The following is a 19,871-nucleotide window of genomic DNA, read 5'->3' as shown; positions in this document are numbered from 1 at the left end:
GTATCTCGGAACTGATATCCAGATAGGCAACTTAGGATGCTTTCCAGAGATACTTTATCAGACCTACACAAGGAAGTCCAATGCTCATCGTGAAATAAGATCGAACACGTAATTTCCAAAATCATAAATACAGGGTAACCAAATCGTGGCTCGACTCTCAATTTGTTTTAAAAACAAAAGTCCCCAGTGGAGTCGCCAAGCTGTCGAAACCTTTTTCGCCCAAGCGGGGAAAAGACTGATACCGACTCAGGGGTTTTATTTTTGAAATGAATTTTGAATATGTGAGGAGTCGCCACCAGTCATTTAAGGTGCAATTGGGACACCATAAAAATAGGGTGATTTTAATAAAACATTTTATTTTTATCAAAAGACCAAGTTTTAAGGTTTGTGAAAATTCAGGAATCGGGTTCGGGAGTCAGTTATGCGTGGGGAAGGATTAACACACCCACAAGCGCCCAAAATTAGTACCTAGTTGATTACCCTATTTTTAAATCAGAAATTTTGAGTTCGATCTTTATTTAATTTGAAAATCATTACGGATGCAAAGTTAAAAAGGGTATTCGTTTATCAAAATCGATAGCATTCACTCCCAAGCGTAAATGCAGGAGATTAATATTGTGTTCAATAACTGAAAATTGACTCGTTTTTAGAAAAATCATGATGCGATCTTTGAAAAGGATGTCGACCTATTTCGATAATCACCAGTAGTCACCCCCTGAGCATACTTGCGGGAGATATACCGTTAGTTTCCTAATAAGTGAACATTGCCTTAGGTTTAAAAAATAATGCAATCAAACAAATTTTTATTTAATCCTAATTAAGCTAAGGTAAATTAAAGGCTTTTTTCTAGATTAAGGTCTCAAATTATGAAAATTAAGGAACCTAAGGGACTAAACCTAAAATTATAGGCTCTAATATTAATCTTATTTGATTTTAATCAATTATCAAAACGAATAACCGAGATGGTGGCTCGAGCATTTAAGCGAGTGCCACCTCGAATTATTCCCTAAATTAAAAGACTAGTTTGATATCTATGTAAAAGTGGAGGCTCTATTTAACCTATTTAATTATATCAAAATTAAAGCTTTAATCGAAGTTTGGGGACTAAAAAGTCAAAAGATTAAAATACCGAGCTCTAAGAGACTAAAGTTTAAGGACTTAAATCAATAAATTCCAAAGTTAGGGGCTAATTAAAAACCTAATTTTTATCTAAATTATTAAACTTAATTTTTTTATAGAAAATATTAATTATTAATAAATTTTAAAAGTTGAGCAATCGATTCGAGTAATCGGGCATCTTATGCGAAAACTTGACTCGAATTACTCCCTAATTAAGCTAGAGTGTTGTCCTAATTTCTAGATCATATTCGATTATTAATCTAATCTAAGAACAAATCATATAAAAACTAACTAAATAAAACTAAAATAACCAATTTAAAATAAACAATAAACATGTAAAATAAATAACAAAAAAGGCAAATTATGTGGATTAAAATTGCAATAAATTAAAAACACAGAGCCAAAATTAAAGCATAAAACAAAAGGACCACAATGCAGGAAATCAGAATAAAAGGATTAAATAAAAAATCAATACAGAAAATACAAGCTGAAATTTAAAGGACTGTAATGTAAATACTAAAAAATAAATGCACAAGTAAAAATAGTGAAAATGTAAATAAGTGACTAAAACAAAATAAAATGAAGTTAAAAAGTCAAATTCACAATAATAAAAAACGGAGGAAAATAATGACCAAACTGTAAATTCACACCTGATCTTAGCGTGAATAACCCATAAATTTCAACTAGCACCATTAATTAAATGTAAAATTACAACCTAAGTACATGCATTTAAGTAGAATAATAAAAAGAATGGACATGTCACTACTTGGTAAAACACGGGAAATGTACAGGGACCTGAAAAGAAATAAATTAAAAGTTAGCATAAGAACATAAAATGGAAAATAGCTAAATTAGGACGAAATTAACAAAAACTCAAATGAAACATATTGAGATCAGTGACCAAAATAAACATGGGGTGTAAAGTTTAGGGACTGCATGCGTGATTATCCCCCGGACCAAAACCCGCAACATCAAGGTGAAACGACGTCGTTTCAGGTGCTCGGGAAAGTCTCAAAACGACACCATTTCGGAGTATCCTTAAATAGGCAAAAACCAAATCTTTACCTCATTTTTCATTTTTTATTTTTTGTTTTGGTTTCAGGTAGAGAGAGAAGCTTTCTCATCTCTCCACACACGGTCGTTCGCTGTCGCCATCTATGGTGGCCGATGGCCACCAAATTTTACCAGTCTACTCGTCTTGGCACTATGAACTTGAATCGGGGTTCTATTTTGTAAGAAAGGGTCTTCAACCCCCCGAAACAAAGTCGAGACCCTTAAGCTTCAAGAGCACCGATCTCTGCCGCCCATCGTCAGATCGAGGCGGTTTTAAGATATATTGTTTGCCTCCTTTGTGTGCTTCCCCCACGGTTTAGATTTGGCGATGGAGTCCCCGAACGCCAACAAAACTCTGGCCGAGAGGTAAAGTCTTTTCCTCTCTCTTTATTTCCTTTCGTTTCTTTGGTTGCTTCGAAAAAATGGAATAAAGATAAAACAAATTAAAAGAAAAAAAAAAGTGCAAGTTATCTTTGGAAATGTTTTCTCTGTTTCGAATGTGAAGAAATTATTTGCATTGCGTTCTACAAAAACAGGGAAAGATCTGATTACATTGCTATGAGAAAAATGAAAATACCCAAAAAACAAAAAGCCCCCTCCTAAATTGTTTAGTTTTGGGTTATATCCCCATTTTTTACAGAGAAAAATCATTACAAGTTGTTGTCTTCATTTCTGTTTCTTGAGTGGAGTGGAGGAGTGGCTCTAGTAGGGATTGGGGCAGAGGCTCGGCAGGAGCTTATTGGGGGTGTTTGGGCGACTACCTAGTTGGGTTAGGGTAGACTCGGGTCGGATCGGATTCGGTTGAGGGTCGAGTATGGTCCAGTTCAGGGTTAGTTTAAGATTTAGTTTAGTTTAGGGTTTTGTTTTAGGTTTAGGGTAGTTGGGCTTGAGGCTCGTTGGTTGTGGTTGGGTCTGGTTGTAAAAAAAGTGGTGCTTATAGGGACTATGTACCCTTAATTTTTAAATTGATAATCAAAGTCGATTTGACCGAAAATAAAGGGGACTATTTGCAGAATTTACCCATAAACAAAGTATGAAACACATTTCAACATATTTTCATTTTATTATCTTGATTTTTTTAAAGATCATTACATTATTGAACTTATAATTGATTACCATTTAACGTACTACGCATAAGTTTAAAATTAATAAATACTAGATTATGTTACACTTAATATTTGAGTGAAAAATATTTTTTGTACAACTTTATTTATAAAATATTATTCTATAAAGAGTTATGAATAATAAAAAATTTGCACATAGATCTACTAATCTTATTTTCAATTATTAAATAGTGAATTTTAATTACATTTATTTAAAGTTGGGATAAAATATAAATTAAGAGTGAAACAAAAGACATAATAGAAAAAGCCCTCAAAGTTTTCTTATTTCTTTTATTTGTGCCCTTAACTTTGTTATTTCATATCAAGAAAATGTTGATAATTAATTGTCCATGCAAAAAATTATTTAAAAATTAAAATGTTATAATATAATTTGTTAAAAAAAATTAAACGTATAATTCAAAAGAAAAACATTAAAGATTTTGTACTTTCATATCTTACGTTAGCAGAACTTGGTGATAGAGTTTGGAGGACAACTTAAAATTTTAAAATGTTTGAAAGTTTAAATTAAAATTTTGAAAAAATTGAAGGGTTTAGTTTACATTTTTTTTTCAAAAGAATTGGGGTCTAACTAATTTTTTTGAAATTTTAAGAGGCTTAATGAGAATTTTTAAAATCGTGGAAGAGTTTAATTAAGACATTCAAAACTTTAAAACTTAATTTGAATTTCTAAAAATTTTATGGATAATAAATTAATTTTTTTAAAAACTTTAAGAGTCTAAATTATAATTTTTCTAATTTTTGGGTACATAGCCCACACTAGTCCTCAATGTGTTCCATCATTGATGTCTTATGTTAAGTTTACCAAACTGAAAAATAAAGGGTAAAGTACATAATTAGTCACTAAACTATATATTATTAAAAAAATCATCATGATAATTTTTTATAAATACTTTAGTGATCGAAAATATTATTTCAGCATAATTTAATGATCATTTGTGTATTTTTCCCAAAAACAATATATGGACAAAAAGTGAATTCGACCAAAACCCGCGGCGGAGGCGTGAACCCTGTTTACGGGAAGTGGCGACCGACGGAGACAATTTCCGATCGAACTAAAAAGCAATCCATTTCTGCGGTTCTTACTAAAGAAGAATAAACATGGGGCTGCTTTCCAACAGGTTTTTTGTGCCTCAATATTTCGTTTTTTAGGGTTTTTGTAATTTTGGATCTGATTTGGTGATTGAATGATTGTGCAAACCAGAATCGACAGGAAGAGCCTGAAACCAGGGGATCGTATTTATTCGTGGAGGGCTGCTTATATTTATTCCCTTCACGGTTCTTTATTTCCGCCCTTTCCATTTTTTGTTTTGTTTTGTTTTGTTTTTTGATTGCTAGTAGTTTGTGGATGTGCTCTGAAAATTATGCTTCTGTTCCAGCATCAGTATCTGGGTATCTGAATAATGTACTCCAAGAGATGGATATAGTTGAATTTCATCTCTACATTTGATGTATAAAAATTGTTTTTGGAAAACCCCTTTTTCCCAAGTGAATCCAAAAATTTGATTGCTCAGAAAGTAGAAATTGAAACATTGAATCGATGATGAAAGGGTGTAGTTCAGTATCATTGCGTCTTGGTTTTCGAAATTCGTTGAATTATCTTGTGGAAATTTGTTATTAGTTAAGCATTGGATGATTTCTTTTGGCCTTACTCTGTTGCATAGGCTAGATCATATACCGCAAGTAATAAACTGTACAATTTCAACCAAGGACATCAGTGTGATTAATAATAGATTAGGTGCATTCCAAATGAATGTTGTTGGCTAGATTTATGGTTTCTAGCTTTCAGATTTTGTGTTTGCATTCTCGGTCATCGATGATCACTTACTGTTGCTGTACTCAGTGATGTGCTACACGAGTTTCTTTAGAGGAGACCACTATTCTTAGAAGGATTGCCATAATTAATGGTAACTGAGTCGAATTATTCGATTCATTTTATGCTTTTGAATGGGAACAGGCATCTATGTTGGAAACAATAGTCATTCATTTTACAAGACTTGGCAAAGTAGGTACAGGAACCGTAGTGGATCTCATCTTGGTAAGCTCAGGACCAGCTCAATCTCAAGCACATTGCCCTACATGTACCCCACTGGAAGAAGGCAATGGTGTTGCTTCCTCATGCTTGAACTGCTTCCTTGCCGGTGGCATTTTGTACCGTTTCGAGTATGCGGTCAACCTGGCTCTCTTTATTGCAAAGGCACGAGGGGGAACTTGCACTCTTGCAGTTTCGGATCCAGATGACTTGGTGGTCCACCGTACAGAATACTTGCTTGAAAATGGATTTGGGTGCGGTGCTACAATGTTTTCAAGAACAACTGTGTTGTCAACCCCTTTACGTCTTGTTTCTACAAACATATACGGGATGGCGGCTACGGCAGTTGGACTGTACTGTGTAGGTCGGTATGCGGCTGGTATCGGCGTGAGGAGGGATGCTGTGAAGATTTCAGTGGAGGATCTCACAAGAAGACTGGCAACAGGCTTGCTTCAGGTTATTGAGCCTCAACTTTCAGCAGCCCCTGCCCATTAGCACCCAATGTGGTTGTAAAAGTCTTACTACTATGTTTTTATTTCGTTTGAATATGCTTAAAATTATCTATCGGTCGAACTTTGTAAAACTTGCTTTGTCACTTCCGTAGTGAGGACATGCAGATCAATTGTTTGTTATTCGCGGTAGATATTGACTCAAATTTTAATTAGAAAATTTTAATTTTATTATAATTTTAATAGTTGAAGATTACTTGATGATTAAGTTTAATTAGTTAAGAATTTTTACGGAATAATGATTTTTGATGATTTAGTATTTGATTCTATAAATAGAGAGTATGTCTTCGCATTTAGAATTATAAGATAATTATTTTGGAGAGATAATCATTTTGTAATCTACTAATTTTTTATACATAAAAAGATGTCAAGTATTTGTAGTATTTGTGAGCCCTATGTTTATAGTCGATTATTGTATTACGCATTCATAAAGTTAAACAAGATCGGATCACTTTAAATATCATATATTACGCATATATTATTTCATGTTATATCGTTTTAGTTATTTTTTTTCTTTCAATTCATGACAATCCATATATTTATTATTTACTCATTTTGACAATAATGACATATTAGTAATATTTTCAAAGGACATATTAGTAATATTTTCAAAGCCAAGTTTTCTCGTACCCTTAAAATCGAAGTATAATGCATACTTGAGTGTGCTCAAATTCACGTCTTTCTAATTGTTATAATAATATCCATGTGAATCGATTTAATACTCAATTGATCATAAAATAATTAAAATACAAAAATTAAAAAAATAATTTAAACAAAATACAAAAATATAAATATACCGAAATATACACACATATAATCTTATAATAAATATTGAATATTTTAAAACACTAAACAATATGAAATCAAACCCAAATTTCAATTTTTCTCCCTATTTTTCCTTATCTTAATTTTTATTTTAATTTTCTGTTATAAAAATATTACCTTTAAAAATTTATTTAGGAAAATAATATTTCTTTTAAATTAATAATATTATTTTTTAGTTGAAAGTAAAAAGATATTCCACAAATAAAATTTAATGTTGTTATGTACATTTTAATTATATTAAATAGCTAAAAAACAAAACATTACATCCAACTTACAAAATTATTTTTAATCCTACTAATAAATCTAATATCCAAAATTCACCTTCATAAAAAAAACACATCATATTAATTACACTTTGCAAAAACACAATATGATAAATGTGCTAATGATATTATTTATAAATCTAAATATTGAGCATGAATCAAACGATTTCAACAAGTAAAACTTCAATAAGTAAAGGGATGAAATTTATCCTTAGATATTCTATGTTCGAGCACGTCGTCTGCAAGGTGAGTCTCTGCATGTTTAAGATGCGAAGACAAAATTTAGAAGACACGAATATGTTAGAAGACAAAATTTTGGTTCCTAAAACAAAGAAATATCTAACATACATATGACATGGGAACTGGAATTAAAAGGGCAAGAAAGAAGGAAAACAAACGAAAGTTGGAAGACTTCTGGTGTGGTGTAGATGAACAAATAATGTTCCCGACCAACATCGCCGAGACTCGAGCTAATGGATGCTGTGTGGAATGATAAATCTCTTACACGAGCAAAACTGCATTTATACAACCATCATTCTCAGGGTTATTTGTCACCTGAGCATATTTTCCTGCATTCACCAAAAGCAAATGGGAATAAGCATTAGCATACCGGGCAGATGCAGAATCCAAATTACTCGCGCTGAATATAACAAGAGGATCTTTACCCCAAACAACTTTGCCGGCTGGTGTGACCAGACCCAGCTCACTTACATTCACCTGAATTCAACATGAAACAGATGAGCATCACCGATACCAAGCAAACACAACAGAACTTGGTACTAGATAATTTTAAGGAAAACCAAACCTCGATTATAGTTCCTTTGGTCATAACACCAAGAGAGGTATACATTGGACCATTGGGATTTTTCTTCACCCCAATAATGTCAAGATTGAAGGTGCATTTGAGATTAGGGTGTGTAACATGAGCTTTAGTAAATCACAATCCTGATGGACGGATGAAACGCTCTTGGGAGGTTTTCTTGTAAAACCAGGTCCTACAAATGTGCACTTTGTAACCATTCTCTTCCATTGCTTCGCTGCAAGATGAGCGAACCAAGATACAATTTACATAAAAGAACAGCATTTCACATTGAGATACAGCATTTATTGTCATATGTTGGACAGCCAAAAACATTGGATTTATATTAAATACTTACTTTTTTTTTTACCAGATCTGATCACCTTAAACATCTCATCTTCTGCAACAGGCCTGACCTGAAGGAGAACAAAAGTTTAAAGTCAAACAAAAATAGTTAAAAGGAAATTCAGGTACAAAATATGCGGGGGGGGGGAGAATTGAGCAAACACATATTAAAATATATCAAATAAAAATGTCAGAAAATCTTATTACCTTTGGTATAGGGACCTCCCATTTCCCAGCTTTCTCTTTCCTCTTTTGCTTTATGGTGTTGCTGAGAACCTAAACATAGGATAGGATGTTAAATCTATAGATGACATAAATATGGTATTTATGTTACAACCTCATCTATCAGCATACCTTTGCCCGTGTGGTGTTTTCACGATCCATAAGATAAGCAGGAATAGCTCCATCCAGCACTTCATCATCAACCTTACGCCTACTCGATGATTCCTCATGCATAGCCAATCTGTGACATGATGCAAAAAATAACTTAGTTATCACATGATTAAGAAAGAATAAAAATTGGAGCAAGTATGAAGCTAAAATCCTTTAAAATAAGGCATACAACCAAAGCTTAAGGTACTCCTCAAATATGACATCTTAAAAACAAGAACTTCAGGTTCAAAATGGTAGTTTTTTTTCATAAGGAAGATACACTGCAAGACTCCACTGTTTCATCTAAGCACGACCATGTTAACGATGAGCCAAACGCAACCATTTTATACCATTTGACCTAATATTACCATCTATAAATTCCCATAAACTCACAAAATGCATTCATTGACAATCAAGTACCCACCAAAAAAACCTCCGATTTTGAGCGACATAAGAAAACAGGAATTAGCCGTGTTAACATCCTACCATGGGTGGAAATCAGACAGAATCAATGAAAGGCAAATTGATCATTGGGGCATTAACAACTATAATCTAACAAATGTATTCAATGCATATGAAAGCATATGAAGAATCTTTTGAAATTTACAGAACCTAATTGACATTTAATAATAAAATATTGAAAACAGAACTTATCAACACATTTAAGTGAAGATAGAACAGCATTCTGATGTTAATTTCAGTAAAAGAAACTTTAAAGAAATAGTAATAATAAATTCAAATTCAAGAAAAGAAAAGAAAAAAAGAAGAAAACTCACGTTTTGTTCATGAGAGCCTTCTCAGCATAATTTTTCTTGGCAATCATCTTACCCTTAATACCAAGGGACTATCATAAAAATATAAAATACAAATTAATTAGCACATCAAATTCCACTAAAAGGAGCACAAATTAATACAAATAGAGGTAAAAATGTAAAGACCTTTTGAGCCTTAGTGGATCGCTCGTGGACTTGGCGAGCTTCCTTCTTGCGCTTCCGCTCGAAGAAGTCATGGCGATAGCCATGCCTCTTTCTGTGTAAGTCAATGTAATCTCCTTGCGGCTATATAAACAAATTAAACAAATAATTAGAAAAAGTAACAAAATTGAACATTGGAATTAAATCTTCAAAAGGATAGAGAGAGATAGAGAGAGAAAAAAACCGACCATGACGTCAAAGCTTCGATCTCTACTTTGTGGAAGAGAACGAAAGCTAAAAACACACCCTAGGGTTTTATACTCTCGTGGAGAAAACAAATCGGGTTTTATTTTGGCTAAATTAATTACGTATTTTATCACCAACTATCTTCTCACTCTTATTTTGATCAATTAAATTTAATATATTTTAATTTAATCATTAAACTTTCAAATTACTCACATTTTACTCCCTTTACTGTTTAAATTATAAAAATAAACGATGATATAGATTAGTTTATTATCTTTTATTATAACATGGAATTTATATTAATATTTAATGAAAAATGATTTAAAAGTAAAAGAAAATTAAATTAAATATGGTGTTATAATAGTTGGACTGAGGCGAGCCTGAATTTGAAATCATATTGTGAACTAATCTGATTCATGAATAATTATAACTTTAAGGAAATTAAATATCATTGACATTAAGTTTAAAATGTACATTGAATTTTTTATTTAAAATTAATTTAAAAAAATTTTAAGGTCTTAATGGAAATAAAATTATTAAAAATATATAGAAAACTGAATTCAACATTTATTTGCATATGTTATTTATTTATTTTTCAGTTTTATTTATATATAAAAAATAAATTAGTAGGGATATGAGCGTTCAATGTCAAAAGATTGAGAGTTATTTTTGAACATATATTACTTTATACTTACTCTAGATTAATAAAAAATGAAAATAAAAAACTACGATAACGATAATTATATATGTATTGAATACATATTATAATATAATAAAATTTATAATCTACTATAATATTATAACTAATTAGACTTTTATTTTTAATTGAAAATTGTTGAAGAAATAAGAATAAAAACTAACTAAAATAAATATAATTGTAATTAATAAATTTCAGGTTCATTCATCATTTTGTTTATAGTTCATTTAATACATTAATCTTAGGGGACTAGTATAACTTTTATAAAACTTAAAAGGATAACAAAGTGTTTTTCATATCACAGGAATATATATTTTTTCAAACCACGGGTTAAATATTTTCCCATGATATTAAATAAATTGATTGAATATTTAATAAAAACATGCGCTGATTTGTCAATAAGGTTGGTTCAAGTGGTAAGCAAATTAATATCGCTTAAGTAAGATCTCGAGTTTGAGTCTTTATGTATTCATAAAATCTCTGATAGGAGACTCACCCACCTAAGTCAGATGTACGACACGTGTCAGTCTGGATTAGTCAAGACGAAACCTTAGAATCAGAAGGGTAACAAAAAACTGCACTGACCAATTTTTTTTTTTTTACTTTTTAATGGGGTTTTTATAAATAATTTAAAAAAAATATGTTAACATTATTATTTTTATTCAATCAATGTCCAACTTATTGAGCAGCCTCTATGATAAAAAGGATATGTTTTTCTTTCTAATGGATCTAAGATCATATAATTATGTCTATAAGGTGTATGTTCTTAACAAACTAAGAAAATTTTAAACAAATATCACTTTATAATCACCCTAGACATGCGTTTGCGCACGCACGCATACACACAATACACACGCATGTACGCATGCACACACATGCACACACACATATACATGTGCATGCACACACATACACGCACTCACACACACAAAATTAAATTCTCAAGTCGAAATCGACCAGTCATACATGAAACTAAACAGGAATATAAAATTTTTCTCAACTCATCAATAATAATAAAACAATTAAAAAACATGTAAATTGTAATAGTAAATATAAAAGAATGTACATATGGTCCCAACTTGTATAAAATAACAGACTTAAACAAGCAAGTATATTTGAAGCATGGCGACCAAGGGTTGAAGCTTGAGACCTGTACTTGATTACGAGTTCAAAACACGTTATCATAAAAAAGAAGCAAGCATCCTTGCAATCCCATATCATGCTGTTAAAGCTGACCTAATTTTTCCTATTTGAGAACATAAGAAGCATTAGAATATTATAGCAATAAATATTTACGCATGCCATAGCTATGTCATTCTAACACTTCATAAGTACTCATGTCCAAAACATGCAGATATGAGAACAAGAACATAAACATCTAAGAACCCTCCAAATCTTAAGAAAACTCATGTTGGATGTATCCAACACTAACATCCGAGTCTAAAAAATATAAAATCAGTAATGCATATGTGAATCAACGTAGTTATGGATGTATGTATGCAGGCCACACAATATAACAAGTGGAAAGGCTCCTCATTAGAGCAAGTTACAACATAGAAACTTGGCTTTCTGCATGTTGATCAATGTTACTCAACTATGAAATCTCCTTAAAGGACAAACAAAAAGTTCAAGACGAGTAGAAATTAAACCTGAAGCATTTGCATGAACTTTGGATGTTGCTCTAATAGTTGGCGAAGTTTTTCTTGGTCCCTCAACAAAGACTACATTCAGAAAGACTAAAGATAACTTGTTATAGAAAAATATCAAACAGATGCATTCTCTTTTCATGTGGTTATAATTGCACGATACGTACCTGAATAGTTTCTAGAGACTGGAAGTACTCATGTAAGGACAATCCAGAATCTTGTTGCTACTGTGACATACCAACAGCTCGCGGTGGATCTTGTGGTTGCACAAGCTCAACTTGCAGCTATTGTGCTAAATATTCAGGCCGTTGAGGCTGATAATAAGGATTAACAGGAGCAACATGAACTTGTTACAGCATCTATAATCCAGTAAGGATGCTAAATTATATGGGCTAGATGCAAATGGAGGTGTTGAAGGAAGTGGCAATGGAGGTCTAGTAGTTCCATTAGGCGAAGGCATAGATGTTCTCATAAACTTGGAATTCGACAAGGGATGAGAAGATTGTAACAACGAAAGACTGCCATTAACTAAAGATAAATAATCGGATTGGACCTGCAAGAAAAAGTTGAAACTTTAGAATGTGCAAGAAAATAATCAACCGACAGAGGTGAAGAACAAATGTCAGGCTGGAAACTTACAAATGAGAACTACTAGTTAATTAGGAAACTTACAGGGTGGAGGCGACATTGGAGGCAAAGATGTGTTGACTGATAAAGTAATTAATAATCGTAAAAGGTGGTTCCGGTGGTGATTTCGGTGGTTCTAGTGTGTTGGTTTAGTTTTCATGGTTTAGAAGTGTTTGTCCTTTTGCCCTCAGTTGCATGACTACTTATAATGCCATGGACTTGTCTTCGTCGAGAGTTGTTATGTGATTGGTGCTGATTGGACGTCCTAAGGAGTGTTGGTCTAGACTAGAAGACCATATGTATTAACACGTGGTCACTAGTAATCATACACAGGATGTAATATGCATACACGAAGGTTTGCATAATTATAAATAATTAATATATTAAATCAAAATATTGTTAAACTAGAATTTTGTTAGCTTTTCGCTCATTTTTAGTTGTTAAACTAGAATTCAAACTCTTGATTTCCCCCAACAATCCTAAAATCTTTCCTAAAAAACAACCATAAAATCAAAATATAGGAGAGGAAACAAGTTACAACCAAATCAAATCAATTATCCAGAATTTTCACACACACGCGTTTTCCTAACCAACATTGAAAAGTTACGCAAACAGAAAGAATATGACTCGGTTCCCGACTGACTCAGCCGTCACCTTCGTTTCTTCCACTTTCCATGATGTTTCCTCGTCCTCATTTCAATTCCGTCCTATTTAAACCAATAAAGAAATTACACAAATCTGCATGCCTATTTCATCTTCTCCCTCCCCATTTTGACTGCTTCAATCTCCTCTTTTGTTTGAAACTCACCTTCTTCAACCTTCAAAACCTCTCTTTTACGTCATTTCTTCTCCATTTGAGCTTCGATCTTCAATACCCTTTTTCTTAAAATCTGATTTAATAAAAGGTATTCGTGTATATGATTTGATAAACCCAACATATTGCACCCATCAGTCCCTTCTGATCCTGTTTTTTGAAGCACTGAAGATGAACGATCTTTTCTCTGGCTCTTTCTCTCGCTTTCGAAGCGAAGAACCTTCCCCTGATCACCACGTAATCGAGATGACGCACTCCTCCTCCACCTCCGGCGGTGTTAACCTCCACAAGTTCTTCGAAGATGTGGAGTCCATCAAAGACGAGCTCAAAGAACTCGATCGGCTGAACGACGACCTCTCGTCGTCTCACGAGCGAAGCAAGACATTGCACAACGCGAGAGCCGTGAAAGAGTTGAGAGCAAAGATGGATGCTGATGTAGCCATGGCTTTGCAAAAGGCCAAGCTAATTAAGGTGAGGTTGGAAGAACTTGACCGCTCCAACGCCGCCAGCCGGAGCTTGCCGGGGTTTGGTCCGGGTTCTTCCTCGGACCGGACGAGGACCTCGGTTGTGAACGGGCTGAGAATGAAATTAAAGGATTCTATGGAAAGTTTTAGTAGGATGAGACAAAAGATCTCGTCAGAGTATAGAGAAACTGTTCAAAGAAGGTATTTCACGGTCACCGGAGAAAACCCAGATGACAAAACTCTTGATCTTTTGATTTCGACAGGTCAGTTTAATCTCTCTCTTTTTTTCCAGATTTTTTGATTAACCATGCTGTATTTGCAGTTGTTTTGCAAGAGAAATGTAAAATCTAATGTTGGGAACTTGTGTGTGTATTTGCAGGAGAGAGTGAGAGTTTTCTGCAAAAAGCCATTGAAGAACAAGGGAGGGGTAGGATTTTGGACACGATCAATGAGATTCAAGAAAGGCACGACGCCGTTAAAGATCTGGAGAAGAATCTGAGGGAATTGCACCAAGTGTTCTTGGACATGGCGGTGCTGGTTCAGGCTCAAGGTGAGCAATTGGATGATATAGAGAGCCATGTGAACAGGGCTAATTCATATGTGAGAGGCGGAGCCGAGAAGCTTCAAACCGCTAGGAATTACCAGAAAAACACCCGGAAATGGACTTGTTATGCCATCATACTTTTGCTGCTCATCATCTTGTTTGTGGTGTTGTTCACTGTTAGACCATGGGAAAACAATGGCGGCGGCGGCGGCCGTGGAAACAATAGTCCAACGCCAACGACACCTGCTCCACCACCACCACCTCCGGCTACTGCTTAATCATAGGTTGATATGTTAGCTATGCGGTATTGATCTTTGGGATTCTGAGTTTTTTATTATACATTCTTTCTTCCCCGTAAATAGTTCTTTTTTCTCCTTGTTGCTGCAGATATGTATTGTTTAAGAAATGAATACTATTATCATTATTATTGTATAGTTCATGGCTGACCTGATTCTTGAATATACATATTCGGCTTTCTTATATTTTATTTTATTTAAATGTACATGATTAATTACTTTTGCTTCAAAAACAAGTAAAGTGGATGTAGTTTTTATATTTTATTTAATTGAAATTTTTGTTATTTCATTTTCTTTTGGTATAATTATTAGTATATGATATATTGATCGACTAATCTAGATCGGGTATTGTAGAGGTGAGGACGACCATTCTAATCCAATTTATTCCATTCGTAATTATTAAGATTCAAACTCCTGACCTCCTGACCTTGCTTAAGGGATATAATGACTCTATTTTTTTAATTATTTGATGAGCAACTAATGGGATTATTTAATTGTCTATGAATATGTAATAAGGTTGAATATTATTTAAAGTTTTAATATAAAAATAAGTGTTCAAAATTATATCATTTTCTTAGATAAAAAATTAATTTTTTGATGCAGGGGGATCCGAGACAGATGATGATGAGCTGTCAGATTGCACGTTGATGGCGCTGAGATACCATGAGTTGGCAGATCAGCGCAAATGCGGGAATTGATTGTGACATGTTCCTTATTGGGGTCGTTTTGAGTATGTTTCAGTCTTTTGGCCATAACTTTGGCTACAGGTGTCAGAATCGCGCATAAGACACCAATCCGGAAAGCTCTTTTCGACGCGCACGCTCTCCACATGAGCTACGCTCCATGTGGCCTTTTTTTCAACCTCAAATTCTGCCGTTTTCCCCCTCCGAATCACTAGATTTAGTTATTTTTTACTATTTATGGTAATATTTCGATTGTTAATTAGGAAGTCAATTTAAATCCGATTTAGACCGGATTTTTGGGAGATTGCTTATTTTATTTCGAATTTCAATTTAGAGTGATTTTCGGGATTTTGCTATTTTTGGCAAAATTCGAATAAATACGATTTTTGCTATTTTTGGCAAAATTCGAATAAAGACGATTTTTTTTGCTATAACAGTCCGGCTTGTGGACTGCTTTTGAGATAGTTATTGATTTTATAATATTTTATTAAACCCTAGAGACTTTTTTCTCTGGTTTTTGGGCGAATTTTCTCTTGTGAATCGTCTGTCGGAGCTAGCCTACAGGATAATCACTATTCTGTCTGGCGTCATTTTTTTATGTGTTTAATGTCACAAACATTATCATTTTAGGTGTCTCAACTGTAATGACCATATTTTATTAAGTGACACATGTCACGTTCTAGTAATTTTAAAAAATTATCTAAAATAAAAAAAATAATATTATATTAAAAAACCCCAAAATTTTAAAAATTTAAAAAAAATCCCAAAACTTTCAAAATCCTATTCTAATCCCTAAACCCACATCAACTATCTTTGTCGCCGCCGAACCTCCACGAGACTGCAACTCCACCAGACTACGAATTAGCTGACAAAAAAATCACTAGAACATGAGCCAATCGACGTGACCTCAACGAACTTACAAATTGTGACACCACACTATTTCGATGGCCAATCGACGTCAAGGATGACAACATCTGACTAGGAAGATGGTAAGAAAAAAGTCGATAGTGGTGGGCGTGACCAACAAAGGAGGTAAGGTTAGGGTTATAGATTAGAGAATTGAGTTTTTTTTTTTGTAATTTAAAAGAAATTAGGGTTTTATTAAATATAATAACATTTTTATTTTTTGTCAAAATTATTTGAACATGAAACATATCACTTAACGGAGTTTTTTAACGGTCGTTAAGATCATGACACCTAAAATAGTAATGTTTGTAATATTAGGCACCTGAATTGATCGAAAAAAATTTAGACACCTATTAAAAAAAAGGTATAATTTGAATACATATTTTTATATCAAGACTTATTTAAATGAAGTTTGTAATATGATTTATTCATTAAATAAAATTATGTATAAATTGATATTATAATTAAGGTTCTTGATAATAATCATGCTTTTTTAATCAGACCATTAAATTAATAATATAATGTAAAATATACATGCTATATACTTAATAAGTTAATGACATGTACATAGCGTTATCGCGTTTTAATTTCATTTTGGGTTACAATAAGCTTTTGGATAAACTACATATTGAGTACCTAAACTATTATTTTTATTCACTTTTGACATTTAAACTTTATTTTTTTCAAAATTATAACTAACCTTTAATTTAAGTTTCATTTTGGTATTTGTCGTTAAAAATTCAATGAAACTGTTTTCTTTGTGACATTTTTATAGGTAAATTATATCATTCATCATTCAACTATCTTCTCACTTCTATTTTGATCACTGAAATTAATTTTTTTACTTTAATCACTTAACTTCCAAATTACTCCTATTTTAATCACTCTAACTTATTTTATTAATATAATCAAATGAATTAAAGGAAAAAATTGATACAATTAAAAAACAAAAAAAAAACTTATTTGAGTTTACTACGAGATAAAATTACCTATAAGCATAAAAACAAAGAATCGAAGTGGATTAGTGAGAAATTATTCTTTATATATTGTCATATGATGCATAACACAAAACACTATAAAATAACATATATTTCAAAACTTAAGAGTAGAGTGAATCATCTCCCTTTGCTCTATAATTTATACATGTAACACATTTCTAAACAGTTCTTGACAAAGGGAAATAAAAAATGATCACTTTCGACTCATAATCTGCAAGTGAACGGCAATATATCTGCATGATCTTCTTCATTAAAACCACATATTTGTTTTTGTAAGTCTATCAAACTGTGGCACTTGAAAGCAGTTCGCTGCTTTCGATACTATTTTCGGCATCTCCTTCAGTTTCAGTAGAAGGAGTACGGGGTGCTCTATCAGCAGCCAAATTTAAACGTAGAGGTCGACCTTCAACTTCCTACAAGTATGAGCACAATGGAACGTAAATTAAAAGGTTAAACAAACTTCAATCATGGTTTTATTCAGTAACTGAGTCTTACCACTCCATTCATGGCACTTAGAGCGGCCTCGACGGTCTCGGCTGACTCGAAAGAAACGAATCCAAAACCTCGAGATCTTCCTGTATCCCTTTCGTAGATGACTTTAGCACTCAACAAGCCAGGTTGGGTAGCAAAAGCATCCCTGAGACCTTCTGAACTGACACGCCAACCTAGGTTTCCCGCATAGATCTTGTAAGGGCTGTCGATAAAGCTGGTATAACCTCTACGAATCCTTGGTCCCATTACTTCCTTCTCACCTCCTCTTGGAACCTCCGGGAAGTTCACCTTCACGGTCCGACCTCCGACTTGCTGTTAGCAAATAGAAATGAGAACTTACCAGCAACTCAAAATGGATTAATCCACACAAATGATGCTCCAAAAAACAAAAAAAGAAATGCCCTTCAACTGTAAACCTAGCTAGCATTCACCAAAACTTTCCAGTACATAAGCAAAATTTGGAAAGGAACACAAATGAAATTTATACAGAAAAACCATGGCAATCGCATTCATTCCCATCCATCCAAAACTAGAACCAGATTGAAAAATACATAGATTTTGATGAAACAGTGTTCTACATATCGAAAATAAGAGAGCTCTTCGATTCTAACCAAAACTAAACCGTTCTTGGCAGCCAAGTAAATCAATTCCACCTCACAGAGACTTAAAGTCTGGCAATTATCATTTAGTCTTATTGAATCCAATGTCGAGGATCGAAGAGTATAGGATCTTTTTTTGTGTGGTTTCAGGAGTGTCAATGGTGGAAACCGGAAAGTTCTGAGTGGCGACAACTAGTAGAAGATGAATTATGTAGGATCAAAACATTAGTTCTTTAGAGCAAGATTTGGTCATAGTTATCCTGAGTTCAGATAATGGTTAAAACCTGAATTCAAACAGCAGTTCCTCTAGCAATAAACACCGAGTGGTTTAGTCAAGCAATGCAAATAAATTAGTGATAAAAAGCTATTTATGGTCTTTATGTTTATACATTCATCATATTTCATTGGGAATCAGAACATCATATTAAGGTTCAATCAATGGTTAATATATTAACTTACAGATCCATCAAACAGCCTAATTGCTTCTTTGGCCTCATCAATGCTCCCCATTGTTACAAATCCAAATCCCCTGCTCCTATCCGTGACTCGATCATAAACAATCTATTGAACAAGAGAAAGCCATAAGCAAAAAGAAGAAAGAAAATCAAATAGTATAAACCAAAATTGAATTGAAAAGAAAAATATTTAATTAAAAAAGAACACAAACCTCCACTTTAGCAACACGACCAGCCTCACTAAAAATCTCAGATAACTCGGAAGAAGTCATTGAATAAGGTAAATTCCCAACATACAACTTCCCTTCATCACCACCAGACTCCAAAACCTTTTCTTCAGCTTCCTCTTGGATTTCAGTTTCTGGGTATTGTTCTTCAGTGCTTTGGCCATCTTCGGTAACTTGAACGCTGTCAAAAGAAGCTGAAAAGCAAGGCAAACGTGGAAGAGATAAAGGAAGGGGATTAAAGCTTTGGGTTTTGAGGTTGAAAGATTTTAAACGCTTAGAATTGAGGATTGAAGGAAGAAAGTGGATGGGTTTGGTGGTATTGTAGAGTGAAGAAGATGCAGCTGCAACCGTTGCTGCCATGGAAAGTGTAGGAGCTGACATATTTCTGCAAAACAAAGAAGGTGAATGCAAGAGGAATGGAGGGCCAATGGAACTATTGAAAGATATGGGATATTTTGAAGGGGAGAGACGGATAAGGTTCCGACAAGATTTGGTTTAGTATTTCCATTTAAGTTGGTCCAGAATTCGGATTATAGACTTTGGGTTGGGCCATTACACGAACTGAGCCTAATAAAAATATGGGTAAAGTACACAATGGTCCACCGACTATAGGATATTATTTTGTTGAGTCCCTTGACTATTGAAAGTTACAAAATGATCCTTTGACTGCATGGTGTTGCTTTGTTGAGCCCAACTATTAAAAGTTACAAAATGATTACTCAACTATTCATATGTTCCAAACTCATTTTTTTATTAAAAAAATAACAGTCGTTTGAACTAGACATTAATGTGATGATGTGATATAATAAAATCTGACCCCATAAC

At 33.3% G+C, this 19,871-nt stretch overlaps 2 protein-coding genes and 2 pseudogenes across 2 annotated transcripts; 2 read left to right on the top strand and 2 right to left on the bottom strand.

Annotated features, from left to right (window-relative positions):
* Window positions 1-4,249: 4,249 nt before the first annotated feature.
* Window positions 4,250-5,915, top strand: LOC120188040 (annotated as a pseudogene).
* A 1,359-nt stretch (window positions 5,916-7,274) lies between these two features.
* Window positions 7,275-9,650, bottom strand: LOC120187982 (annotated as a pseudogene).
* A 3,883-nt stretch (window positions 9,651-13,533) lies between these two features.
* On the top strand, window positions 13,534-14,734 carry LOC120188061 (syntaxin-121-like). The gene is made up of 2 exons (XM_039191597.1): window positions 13,534-14,109; window positions 14,226-14,734. Exons 1-2 carry the CDS (start codon window positions 13,554-13,556, stop codon window positions 14,666-14,668), a joined length of 999 nt encoding a protein of 332 aa, XP_039047528.1. The 5' UTR covers window positions 13,534-13,553; the 3' UTR covers window positions 14,669-14,734.
* Window positions 14,735-17,376: 2,642 nt separating this feature from the next.
* LOC120188063 (RNA-binding protein CP33, chloroplastic-like) lies at window positions 17,377-19,509 on the bottom strand. The gene is made up of 4 exons (XM_039191598.1): window positions 19,032-19,509; window positions 18,824-18,925; window positions 17,769-18,077; window positions 17,377-17,686 (listed from the first exon to the last, which is right to left on the bottom strand). Exons 1-4 carry the CDS (start codon window positions 19,425-19,427, stop codon window positions 17,555-17,557), a joined length of 939 nt encoding a protein of 312 aa, XP_039047529.1. The 5' UTR covers window positions 19,428-19,509; the 3' UTR covers window positions 17,377-17,554.
* Between the last annotated feature and the right edge of the window lie 362 nt (window positions 19,510-19,871).

This window comes from Hibiscus syriacus, unplaced genomic scaffold (assembly GCF_006381635.1).
Source record: "Hibiscus syriacus cultivar Baekdansim isolate YM2019G1 unplaced genomic scaffold, ASM638163v2 tig00116937_pilon, whole genome shotgun sequence".
Taxonomy (NCBI): domain Eukaryota; kingdom Viridiplantae; phylum Streptophyta; class Magnoliopsida; order Malvales; family Malvaceae; genus Hibiscus; species Hibiscus syriacus.
Note: the sequence above shows the minus strand (reverse complement) of the source record. Positions and strands in the feature narration are given on the sequence as shown.

Bases quoted from the DNA above. Each gene is read 5' to 3' on its own strand.
- LOC120188061 (XM_039191597.1), top strand. From the start codon at position 13,554: ATGAACGATCTTTTCTCTGGCTCTTTCTCTCGCTTTCGAAGCGAAGAA. The intron at 14,110-14,225 runs GTCAGTTTAATC...GTGTATTTGCAG, and splicing joins TGATCTTTTGATTTCGACAG to GAGAGAGTGAGAGTTTTCTG.
- LOC120188063 (XM_039191598.1), bottom strand. From the start codon at position 19,427: ATGTCAGCTCCTACACTTTCCATGGCAGCAACGGTTGCAGCTGCATCT. The intron at 18,926-19,031 runs GTTTGTGTTCTT...CTTGTTCAATAG, and splicing joins GTCGTGTTGCTAAAGTGGAG to ATTGTTTATGATCGAGTCAC. The intron at 18,078-18,823 runs GTAAGTTAATAT...ATTTGCTAACAG, and splicing joins TTAGGCTGTTTGATGGATCT to CAAGTCGGAGGTCGGACCGT.